At 37.0% G+C, this 13,037-nt stretch overlaps 1 protein-coding gene across 1 annotated transcript; it reads right to left on the reverse strand.

Moving 5' to 3' along the window:
- Positions 1–1,632: 1,632 nt before the first annotated feature.
- LOC140166960 (cytochrome P450 2J4-like) lies at positions 1,633–12,356 on the reverse strand. Its single transcript, XM_072190442.1, has 3 exons — positions 11,990–12,356; positions 2,229–3,191; positions 1,633–1,811 (listed from the first exon to the last, which is right to left on the reverse strand). Exons 1-3 carry the CDS (start codon positions 12,354–12,356, stop codon positions 1,633–1,635), a joined length of 1,509 nt encoding a protein of 502 aa, XP_072046543.1.
- Between the last annotated feature and the right edge of the window lie 681 nt (positions 12,357–13,037).

Genomic DNA, 13,037 nt, shown 5'->3' on the forward strand with positions numbered 1-13,037 from the left:
ATGATGAATTATGTGTTTTATCATGTCTAAAGTTGATTGGAGGCTAATTTTGAATTGTAGTATTTATCCAAATGTAACTTTTCTATGTACCAATCCTGTGCAATCCTGTTTATATTAATTTATTATGTATATATTCTTTCTGAGATATGTCAACTCCAATAAACTTTACAAATACTTCTTACAACCATTTGTGTAGAAATATTTCAATACAATTCTATAGCAGATATTTAACAATTTGTCTGTATTGACAGACAGACAGACAGACAGACATAAAGAAAGTAGGAAGGAAGAAAGCGAGGCAAGAAAAGAAATAAATAGGGAGTAAAGCAGGAATGAGGGAGGAAATGGATGAAAGAAAGGAGGAAAAGAAGGATCGTTGGTACGAAGGGAAGAAGTAATGACAGAGGGAGAGAGGCAAAGAAAAAGAAAAACTGGAAGGAAAGAATGAAAGAAATAGAGACAGGGAACAAAAGGATAGAAATGAAGGAATAAAAGAAAAATAAAGGCAGGAAAGGAAATGAGTAGTGACAAAGATCAATTAATTACAAAAAAAGGAAGATGGAAAAGGAAGGACGGAAAGGAAGGAGGTGGAAAGTTAAGGAAAAGGAAAGAAAGGAATAGCGAAATAAACAAAAACAAAATTTCGGTATATATATACAATGAGACAAAGGCCAGGTAAAGACTAAAATAAGAATGTGACACGATCTGTTCCAATTAGACCAAAGGTGGCAATTAAGAATTTGAGATGCTGCAGGGAAAAATAGCAAGCAAAAAACAATAAAATAATTAAATTGCCAATATAAAGCTTATAACTTTGCCACCAAGCACATATCTGGGGATGTCAGGATTGAGGACTTTAGCAAAAGTATGTTCGGTTACTTGGAAGTTGGTGATAAGTCAATTTTCAAAATTGGTCCGATTGGATCAGGTTTTCAATAAAAGCAGTTTTTTGGCAGGATGCTCATCCTATACCCAAGCATCTCGCCAAAACAGATTTTGTTGCAAATCCCCATGTATCAGTACTTTTGTTGATGATTTTGTAATGTTTTCTCAAAATTGCTCAAGTGGATGTAAGGGGTTTTGTAACAAAGCTCTTCAAATTGCAGTACTATGCATTGTTTTGGTTATTTTAGCATAGGCCTAATTATGCTTATTTTCTATGAAAAGACCGTGAAAAAGTGCAAATGATACCCGACTCTTACAAGCAAGCTTACGTATTGCCTGCCCACTTATAGGCCCATTCAGTGATTTGCTCATCAGGACGATCGTAAAAATCATCAAAATTCAGAATTTGGTACCTTTGTCATTGTCATAGATGTGCTAACGTAGCCTGCGAGTGGTTCAACCGAAAGACGGGTATTTAAGACAAAATAAGACATTTTACACGAATCTGTTATTTAGATACTTACAATATCTAAATTAACTACATGTATATTTGAATGGGGCTAAAATTTCGTCAGTAGTGCTGTTTTCTTCGTTTTTGCCAAATTTGTCATTTCAAAAATACCAAATGACAATTTGAATGACTTATCCTTCACTTTTAAGCAATTTATAAACAATTTCAATTTTTTCAAACTTGCGCTGGGATCACTGAATGGATCTTTAATGTATGACCAGAAATCAAATCAGAAATCATTCTCTCGTTTCCACTATGATATCGTAATCAGTAGGACCAAAAGTTATTCCACCAATACCTTTCAATGAGCATTTCTCTCCAGATGGTTTCTTTATGGTAAATGAGTGCAAAATATAAGTGAAGAAAAGAAACATCTCCATCTTGGCTAGATTTTCTCCTGGACATACACGTTGGCCTGTTAAAACAAGAAGGGAAAGATATGAATGTCAGGAATCAAGAATTCGATAATAATTCGATTTCGATTTTGAAATGGTCTTATTTGTTCCGCTGTGACAACGATTTTAGTTTGTTATATCTGAGGTGTTTTGTTAGTTGGGTAACATCACAAAACATATAAAGGTTAACAAGATTCAATGGGCATTGACCGTCTCTCTTTTTTCCATCAAACTATACTTTTTCTGGATCATTATGATCATGATGAGAGCAATTCAGCCTTGCATATCCCTGATTTCTCCTTTTTTGATATATTGTTCAGAAGAGTTACCGTTACCCACAGTTTTCCCAAATTGACAAGACTATAATACCGCGCATCGAATCGGCCCGCTCACAACCCCCCCCAACCGCCATGGGCAAACACCGTTCTAATACTAACCTATACTGAAGGGAATTAGCTCTTCACGTTGGCGCAATTTCCCTTGATCATCCAAAAACCTTTCGGGTTTAAACTGATCTGGTTCCAACCAAACATCTGGATCATTGTGAACTGCCCAAACATTGGAGAAAACGATGGCTCCTGCTGGTATATCATATTCGCCCAGTTTGGTATCCCGAGATGCTACATGCGGCACACCAAGTGGTGTTACAGTCCGAATTCGCTGAATCTCCAGGAGAACAGCTTCGGTGTAGGGTAATTGGAGTCTGTCGCTCCATTGTGGCATTCGATTACGACCGACAACAGTATCTATTTCTTGTTGGATTTTAGATTGGATCTCTGGATGAGCCATCATGTAAAGTAACGCCCATCGTAATGTTGTTGCTGATGTTTCAATTCCAGCTGCGAAGAGTATTACTGATGTGGCTGAAAGTGATTTTATGTGGAGAAATGCACCACGATCACTCTTTTCATTTCGAGTAGTTTTAATTTCCTTCAGGAACACGTTGATGAAGTCATTAACACTGCTGTCATCAATGATAGCTTGGTGTTCTTTGACCTTCTTATCAACAAAATTGGTAAATTCTTGTAAACCCGAAACAACTTCTCCAAAGAGCTTCGGAAAAATATATCGCAGGATTGGGAAAAATAGAACAGCGCCACCTGATCCCATTTTCGTAGCCACAGAGTTGACAAGATACATGAAATTTTGAAACTCTGGGTCGGAATGATGATACCTTTTACCAAAAACAACCGCTGATATAACATTGGATACACAATTTCCAATTATTACACGAGGGTTATACGGTTTTCCGTTGTTTTCATCAAGTACAGATACCAGTGTTTGTGCTTCGACTTGGATATTGCCTTCGAATCTGCTCCTACCGACGCCAAAGTTCCGGAATGTGTTTAGCATGAAGGAACGCTGATATTTCCAAGACTTGCCCGAGGCGAATACCACACCTGTAATATAGCATAATCAAATTGTTCAATACATGTATCCACAGATATTGGAATTTCAATATCTGTGATGTATCTCTCTTTCCGTACGAGTGTACATAGCCGAGGGAGGTGAAGGGGGGGGCTCAAGTGACATGGGTCTGCGGACATCAATTCAAAACTATAGGTCTTTCCGGTGTTGTATTTCATGCCAAAAAGACTCAGAGTGGGGGTCATCATTCAATACCGCGAGTAAGTTTGGTTTCTTCAATTTGTGCACCTGCTGATAGAATATCAACTCAATACCCTCCACCTAAGTGGTGCCAGGTTATTTGAATGCATTATAGTTTTCACATGATTATTTGGTCAGACGGTATATGTAAGTGCAAAGAAGTTCATCTTCTCTGATAAGTTAACTGATATTGTATAGTTCGGATTTTTAGGCGAGGAGTATTATGTTTGTTTGAATATACATGCTATAGGCCTGTTATTGAATGGTACTAGTAATATTATTATTAACTTAAAAGTTGATGATATTATAACAAGAGTCGACCATCTTCTGAGTTGGTCAGCCAAATACAATCCAGGCTATTCCGTAAAGAAATCTATATAAATAAAAGGAAGTCGCTAAATCTTGTGCGCGAATAGACTCAGAGATGATTTCACTTTCAGCTCTGATTTATTGGTACACTAGCGGTCACCCGTCTTTCGCGGTTCGTAAATAAATGCAATTTTCCAAATGCATCACCACCCTCCGAGTTTTATTGCGAACAATTTTACCAACTTCCTAATTTATCACCGATTGATCAGTGGTTTCATTTAATTCATTTAATTCATTTTAATCAACTTCTTCTTTGTGCTCCCCCTCCCCATGTTGTCCCCTATCCTTCCGTTCTTTACTAATGTTAATTCAATGCATTGAAATCGAATTGAATTGAAATGAATTTTGGGCAATTTTCATTTCAATGCATTGGAATTGAATTGGAATCGAAATGAGTGGGCTTAGGCATGAATTGAATTGGATTGGAATTGAAATCATCGTGAGCAATGAAGAATTGAATTGGATTGGAATTGAAATCATGTTGAGTGATGGAGAATGAAGTGGAATTGAAATGAAATTCAGCTTTGATTTCAATTCAGCATTTCAATTCACAAGCAGATGTCTGTGATTCCAGATCATTCCACCTGTAAAAAGTGCCCTTCCCCCGTTCTGAATTCTGATACACTTCAGGTCTATTCACACAAGAGACACACATTAAAAACTTTTGGCACTAATCATAAAGCCCCTATTTTTCTCAAGCTCCTAATTTTTATGCTCAAAAGTTATTGTACATTTGAACAAATTGTGAGAAAACCATTAAAGTAAATGCTTATATCTTTGACAGCTTTTTTCACACTTTTTCAAAAGTACAAGAATTTTGGGTGTAAAATCTTAGGAGGAGTATGGGCTATCTAATAGTATCAAAACCTTGATTTTTGACATCTTTGAGGTCAGTGTGGGGACAGGGTCCCATTATCGATGGTACCACACACCTTAAGTTTAGAAAATAATGTGCATGGTGGACAAGAAGTTAAGACAAATATTAGGAAGTCAGTCACCTAAGAACTAAGAAGTTCCAAGTTTCATAAAATAGGACCCAGAGGTCAAGGATCACTAGCATTGTTTGAATGTGAAAAGTGAGTTAACATAACAATATGTTGAAATGCTTTTGTGACAAGTAGTGTACTTGATTTTGACTTTGTGTTGCTGACTCAAGTGTTATAAAATTGGTAGCAAAATTTAAGACATGCACTGCAAAAACAGTGTCTAGATATTAAACACCATTCTAGACACCATCTTGTCCTCGATTTGTAAACATGTCTAGTAATTTGATGCCTTGTGTTTAGATATTAAACACTTGATGTTTTGAAGCTTGACATTTGTGTTTAGATTGTGCATGTATTTACAAATTGAGGACAAAAAAGTGTTCAATCTCTAGACACAGTTTTTGCAGTGTGCCTTTGGTCAATTAACACAAACTGAAACTGTATTGGAATTGGAATTGAATTGGAATTGAAATGAATGCTCAGAATTGAATTGAAATTGTTTAGCTATTAATTTCAATGCATTGGATTGGAATTGAATTGAAATGATTTTAAAATTGAAAAATTGAATTGGAATAGAATTGAATTCATTCTAAAGCAAGGTGGATTGGATTGGAATTGAATAGCAAGAGTCCAGGTGTAGGAAGAATTGAATTTGAATAGAATTGAAATCAATTTTCTGGAGTGAAATAACAATATTCTTTACACTGTTTCCCCTTTAGCTCACATCCCTCTTCTCCGATCTGCCTCTAGTATCATGGTTTTAGTACTTCTTCCTAGTCAACTGCTAAAAAATTTGTGAATTTGAAACGTAAAATGTACAATTTTTAAGTCAGTATAAGTAGGTCCTATCCCGGGGTCCTATGCTCAAAAAATTTACAACGGCTATTAATTTTAAAGTTTGATGGTCACCCATGTATCGCAGTACGACAGCAACTTAGCTCACTTCCGGTAATTTTTACCGGCGTGACCTCTGCTGTTACGTAACGCAATGTTGAAAATCAGGTGGCAAATACGGTTTTTCAGAAAACATTTAAAAAATGGAATACACGAGTCGTTCCTCCCTTCATTTCCATATTGAGCCCATAGATAAGATATGAAACATGAGTATAAGGCAAAGAATAACTTGTAAAAGTTGAATTATTGTGGAAAAAATGAATGCTTTTGGTGCGCGAAGTAGCCTAAAAATGAGAGAAAATGCATGTCACGATCACTAAAATGGTTATATCTACAGCTTGGAGGAAACGCCGGTCTAATGCTTTTCTGTTATGATAAACATTAATTAACCAGAGCTTGTATTAAATTTTCAGCGAAAATGAGCGGTGGAACAACCTAGTCGTAGGTTGAAAAGTTATGTTCTTTGAGTCATCGTGTCGTAAGCTCACGTTGAAAGTGTCACGATGCTTCACGAAATGGATCCCAGCCGGCGCTGTCTATTATGCATGTTATATTGATCAATATAGCAATTAAAAACGTCTATTGTTATATATTTTATTAATGCAAAATACTCTATTGTGTAACAAAATATTGTAGTCGTCAAAGAAGGTAGTATCATCTCATTTAACTGAAGTACAAGCAGTTTTAAAAAGACTGATTTGATTGAGATACTTGAACATGTTGAACGACAAATAAGATAGCAAAATAATACCCGTTGCAAGAACAAGATGCGATGGCTTAGTGGACAGAGCAAAGGTATGCAGTGCGGAAGGTTGAGAGTTCGATTCCCATCATGTTATTCTTAGAATTTTTCAGTTCGTTTTTCTTTCTTTTTTCTCTCTCTTTTGTCTTTAATAATATAGGCCTAATGAATGTCAGCTTGAAGGCCCACCTTTTTCATGATTTATTTCTTGTTGCTAAATAGGCCTATTTCATATTTAGGCCTAATCTTACAATCGATTTGATATCTTTGTTAAAAATTGCATTTAAGTTCAGTAGCTTTCAATATGAAATAATTTCAAATAAAGCATGTCAAAGTAGTAATTTTTAAAAGTTCAAGATTATATATAGGCCCATCAAATAATGGAACGTCAACACAGATTTTCACGATTTTTTAATTGGACTAGACCTCTCCCTTATCGACAATATATGCACGAATTTCAAACCTTATAATTTGGCATATTTGTCATTTTTACACAATGTCCAACTTACAACTCGGATTACACCTATTTGGAATCAGCCAAGTTCGTTTTCCAGATAGAGCAACTAACTTTGATGTCTTATTTAATCCCCCATAGAACACCACAGTTAAGCAGTCAAGATATTAAGTGTTTTCTTTCATTTTATCTCGCTACTCCTGCTTCAAATGTAACGTGAAAACCTTCCTGACAGTAATTTATTAATATTATAAATATTGTTATAAATTTTGGAATAACAAAACTTCAAATTTAATAAAAATATGAAAACTAGGATTTAAAAAAATTAGTTAAAATAAAATAAAAAATCAAAGAGAGGTGCTAGCGGGGTTCGAACCAAGATCGAACTTTCAATATTTAATTTACCCCAGGTATTTACCACTAAGCCATGCCAGTGATTTGATAGATACGGTAATAATAGCAATATTATTCCCACTCATGGCCTATATATATCGTGACAGTAGTCACGCACAAAGATGAACATTTCAACATGTTCAATATACGACTAAAAATATACCCCAACCAAAATTGATGAAATTTTCAGGAAAGCTCACTTTAGTTATTCTATAACATGACACCCATTTTTGATTCCGGCGCTTTTTCGTGCTTGATGATATGAACATTTTGTGTTCGTGACATGCAATTTTTCTCATTTTCCGAGCTACTTTGGACATGTTCAAAGCTTCTTTATTGTCCATTTAATTCAACTTTTACAAGTTATTTGTTGCTTTACACAATGTTTGATATCTTATCTGTGGTTAGGGTACATAAATGGAGCAATATACGACCCGTGTCTTCCATTTCTGGAGCTATTTTGATAAAACGTGTTTGCCGGCTAAAATTTCAACATTGCGTTACGTAACTCGTGTTCACCAACCCGTATAAATTTTCTGTCGAACAAAAGAGGTCACGAAGTTGCCGTCGTACTGATCGCGGATTGTTAAATAATATCACCAACCCATGGCACCCATGCACTCCCCTCACTCATTTTGATTTTCCCGTGCTTAATATTCCCACTTGCTTTAGAGGCAGCGTGTTGACGCGATGTCGCGAGATGACGCGAACTAAATGATACGCGTTTTGTTGTTTGACGCGGCGTGTTGATATGCGAAGACGCAATATTTTTTTGTTTGACGCGATGTAGTTGTTAGGCGGACATGGTAACTGATGTTCACTATTTTGAGGTCCCTGGATATTTTTAAAACTATTTTTGCTCATTTTTAGACTTTAATCACTAAGATTTTTAAAAATGAGGTGAATATGCAGCGTAACTCGGTGAATGATTCGGTTTGCAAAAGTGAAATTTGCAGTTGCATCACCACCGTTCGAGTTTTTATCACGAAAAGTTTTGCAACTCGGTAATTTGTTATAGATTGATCGGGTACATATTGCCATTAAACCATCTGAGGTAAAATTTTGAAAAAATTGGTGGTAACTAAGAGAATAACATAAAAACTGTCGTGTTGCTATGCAAAATCGATCGCAGTGGCATTGTGGGTAATAAGGACAGTGTGAACCGCGTAATAATATTTCCATTAAAAAACATTGCCCCGTTTTCTGCCAACTGCGAGGTGGCCAAGAAATGATTCAGGCTATCTAGATGCACAACAGCGAATAATTTAATAATGATCTTACGAGCTTTTCGTCCCTACGCAGATCTACGCGCCCCATTTACCGCCACTGCATCAATGTTGGCAGCCAAGAAATTAAGGCTACGACGCGTGAATCAGGTCTTTGCGTCATCACTAAGGTAACGTAGGAAACAGTGGTCTGGTAGTCTAGAGTGGTGATAGTGCCTGCGTGGAGACCCGGGGTGCAGTCAGTCAGTGTACAATTTCATTATTTATTCTAGGCCTATGAATCGTCCGGAGATTGAGGAATATATACGGGAAATGCATTGCACTTTATTTGGTTGAAAACGGTCAACAAATCTTACTATAAATAGGGGAATGTTGTGACTATCTATCTATCTATCTATCTATGTATGAAGATCGAAAGGTTTCGTCAGTTTGGATCCTAATGTCGCCAAATTCATACGGGAGATCGAGGAACATACGGGAATGTCCTCTTATTAATTTGGTTGAAAACGGTCAAGAATTGGCTGCAAAAACAGTGAATAATGGGTAAAACGGGGTTTTTGTTATGAAAATCGGTTACCAGCCTACGCGTCACTGCAGCTGGCCGGCAGCGCGTCGGCGTCGCGTGCGTAATGCGCATTACGCCAATGCGCGCGTAAACGGCGCAGAGCCACACGATTTGCGAGCCAGAGACCAGTGGACACGATAATACGGAAAGAAGGACAAATAATAAAGGACAAAAAGGTACATGGATGGGTCACGGGATGAAGCGGTAGGCCTACTACAAAGAAAAATTAAATTAAAATGAGAACAAAAATGTACGAGTAATTAGACAAACGGGTTAAAGTAACTAAATGAAACGGTAACGAAAGAAAGAAGAAAAGAAACTATTCAGGAAATGTAAGAAAAAAAGAAGCTAAAATAATGAGAACAGAATTAAATAAAAAACATGGAAACGGGAAATCACAAGCAGCAAATAAAAAAGATGCTAAAAGGGAAATGTAAGAAAGAACAGATTTAGAAAATAATGGGAACTGGGTTAAATAAATAAATAACATGGAAACGGAAAATCACAAGCTAAGCAGAGGAAACTAAAAAAGAAAATGTTAGAAGAGACAGATTTAGATAAATAAAAATGTACCTTTTCAATGATTTTACCTGTTCAGTAATTTTTCCTGTTATAGTGAACGCTCCCATTTACTCATCTAGCGGGGACCCGCGCGAAGCGCGGGTATCCCGCTAGTTAGCCTGAGTCCCTCGGCCCCGATCTCGAAACAAAAAACATGGCGGAATAAAATGGCCGTTTCAGCACAACCCGATGACCGTGCGTAAGCAGTTGAAGGACTGGTGGATCAAGTCTACCCGCTAGTATGGTTAAAACCCATCGATATTAAATAGACTTCAGTGTTAAAACCGGAATTTTTTTTCCCGGGCCTTTTTATTGTCAAAACTCAGTGGTAGCGCGTACCGTAACTAACTGGCAGCGCGTTGGTGTTAGTGCGTTGGCGTACAAGGGATGTGACTCGCACGCACGGGTCGCATATGCATAGGCCAACTTTCCGTGCCAGAGAAATAGAAAAGAAAAGAAAGTAGGACAAAACTGAAAAGGTAGGCCTACTATGGATGGGTTATGGGTACAGGGTTGTGGATTAGAGTAAATAAATAAATAAATCTATATAAATAAAAGGAAGACGCATATGCATAGGCCAACTTTCCGTACCAGAAAAGAAAAGAAAATAGGACAAAAAGGGGTAATGGGGTTTGGTTAAGAGATTACCAAAATGATAAAAATCGTAAGGATACGGGAGGCAGGAAGGAACCTAAAAATGAAAGAATAAATAAATAAATAAATAAAACTAAAATAATGAGAAATAGAAAAGAAAAGAAAGTAGGACAAAACTGAAAAGGTAGGCCTACTATGGATGGGTTATGGGTACAGGGTTGTGGATTAGAGTAAATAAATAAATAAATCTATATAAATAAAAGGAAGACGCATATGCATAGGCCAACTTTCCGTACCAGAAAAGAAAAGAAAGTAGGACAAAAAGGGGTAATGGGTTTGGTTAAGAGATTACCAAAATGATAAATCGTAAGGATATGGGAGGCAGGAAGGAACCTAAAAAATGAAAGAATAAATAAATAAATAAATAATTCATGAAAAAAGGAAGCTAAAATAATGAGAACAGAATTAAATACAAACGGGAAATCACAAGCTATAACTTATAAGCAGGAAATATGAAAAATGGGAACAAAATAATAGAAAAAAAAAACCTAAAGCTAAAAGGACAAATCTAAGTAAGGGTAGATTTATAAAATAATGCATATGAACGGGTTTCAATAAATAAATAACATGGGAACGGAAAATCACAAGCTAAGCAGCATATATCTATTGGAACAAAATAAATTTATGTAGAAGAAACTGAAAAGAAAGAAAGAATAAAATGAATAAAAAAGAAAAGAAAGGGAAGACAAAAAAGATACGGGTATTATACAGGTTACTAAATGAAACGGGAGCAAAATAAAGAAGGAAAGAAAGAAACTAATCAGGAAACGTAAGAAAAAAAAGCTAAAATTAAAAACTAATCAGAAAATATAAGAAAAATGAAGCCAAAATAATGAAAACAGAATTAAATATATTAACATAAATAACGGGAAATCACAAGCTAAGCAGCATAAAAAAAAAGAAGCTAAAAGGAAACGTAATAAAGGACAGATTTAGAAAATAATGGGAATGCGGTTAGGCCTAAATAAATAAATAACATGGAAACGGAAAATCCCAAGCTAAATAGCAATTTTTAATGGGAACAAACTAGACCCATGTAGAAGAAACTGAAAAGAAAGAAAGAAAGAAGCTAAATGGAAATGCAAGAAGGAACAGGTTTAGAAAAATAAAATTTACCTTTTCAATGATTCTACCTTTTCAGTAATTCCTCCTGTTTTAGTGATCGCTCCCATTTACTCATCTAGCGGGGACCCGCGCGAAGCGCGGGTATCCCGCTAGTATTCATAAATTTTAACCTGGCCCAGGACCCTGAAAAGGGTAAACCCGGTTCTTCCTTTGGAATTGTTGTTTTGGAGTTGGAGGTGTTTAATCATGTTTGAAGTCTTGAAATTATGCCTGATGCATGGCCAGAGGAAGTGCGTTAATCTTTGCCAAAGACCCAGTGGCATATCCAGGGCTTTTTCAGAGGGGAAAGGCAACTTTGAGGGTGAATTTCGATCCAGTGGTCATAACCAGGACTTTTTCAGAGGGGGTATGGGCTGAAAAGTCAAAAAGTCTATATTAAATGTCAGAGCAGCCAGCCGGGCAGCCAGCATCACACAGGGGAAAGACTTCTCACATCTGTCCTCCCCCCCCCCCGTTACGCAATCGGCAATTCAACTACAAAGACCCCTTGCGATCCATGGGAACCGCGCGAGGGATCGAGCGGAGCGACGAAGCCACGACAGAGCGATGGGTGTGTTAGGTATGGGAGTGTGGGTCTGGTGGATACAGGTGTGCGGTGTAGATTTAAGTGTGTGGTCTTACCTTCCTGAAGAGAAGTTTCTTGTAATAATAAGCTCTCGGGTCTATCGGCTATGAGCGGATTCTGAAATGCTTCTTTTATAGCCTTGTATCCATTGGCTATCACAATCACCTTACTACCAACTCGTAAGGTAAAAACTTCACCGTGACGTCTAGCCAATTTCGCCAGCTGATACTCTGGTTCATCCCCCGTACTGAAGATCTTAAACACAAGTCCTAGAAAATTTCCAACGACTGGGAGACTCCAGGGTCCTGGAGGAAGACGTTGTCGATGTTTTAAGCCATATGATGACAGCAAGAACACCGTGAGGAAAGTTAAAACTATTTGCACGTCAAAATAGGAGGAAAAAAGCGCAAGTAAGTAAGACATCTTCGTTTCTGTCAAGTTTGTCAGTCAATTCTGCAATATCAATTAAGCACAATGCTTGGAGCTCTAATATTATATGGACGTTCAAACAGCCTTCAAAGTCCTTGGAAGAGGTCAGGCCGAGGACGAAATCAAGTATAAACTTCTGAGCATGCAATCAATGCATGAAGCCGTTTTTAATATTTTATCAAAATGTCAACCAGTCCACGAATCAGCCATAAACACAATGTGTTTGAAGGCCTGTGATACAGGGTGTCCCAGAATGATTTATACCGGGAAAGATGGAATTTTTTAGGTATGAATGGCATTTCTATTGGTCATATTGTTTTGCATTTTAAGTTTACATATTTTTAGCTTTCTCAGATTTTTTGGACGTTTCTAGTAGAAGTTAGAGAGGATTGCGTAAATATGGTGAGTTTTGACAAAGCAACCTATTTCAAAAATCTGTAAAATTACTAACCGTTCAGCTCAAAGCTGTATGGAAAATGTAATGCAGTATATTTGTTGTGTCTTGTTCTTACTTTAGTTAGGTCAAAAACCTCAATTTGGTGACCACTCTTTGGCTAGTAAGGTTTGACGATTGATTCGACTTCTATGGACCATTTAGAAAAAAAATAGCCCCCATGTCCCTCGCGAAAATCCCGGCATTTTTCGCTGGAGGCCAAAATCCAAAATGGCCGCCGC

This window comes from Amphiura filiformis, chromosome 12, assembly GCF_039555335.1.
Source record: "Amphiura filiformis chromosome 12, Afil_fr2py, whole genome shotgun sequence".
NCBI classification, from domain to species: Eukaryota; Metazoa; Echinodermata; class Ophiuroidea; order Amphilepidida; family Amphiuridae; genus Amphiura; species Amphiura filiformis.

What these genes read in the sequence shown, in the direction of transcription:
- LOC140166960 (XM_072190442.1), bottom strand. Translation starts at nt 12,356, where the DNA reads ATGTCTTACTTACTTGCGCTTTTTTCCTCCTATTTTGACGTGCAAATA. An exon ending in AGAAACTTCTCTTCAGGAAG is followed by an intron (nt 3,192 to 11,989) that starts GTAAGACCACAC and finishes GCTATATTACAG; the next exon opens with GTGTGGTATTCGCCTCGGGC. An exon ending in GCTAATTCCCTTCAGTATAG is followed by an intron (nt 1,812 to 2,228) that starts GTTAGTATTAGA and finishes TTGTTTTAACAG; the next exon opens with GCCAACGTGTATGTCCAGGA.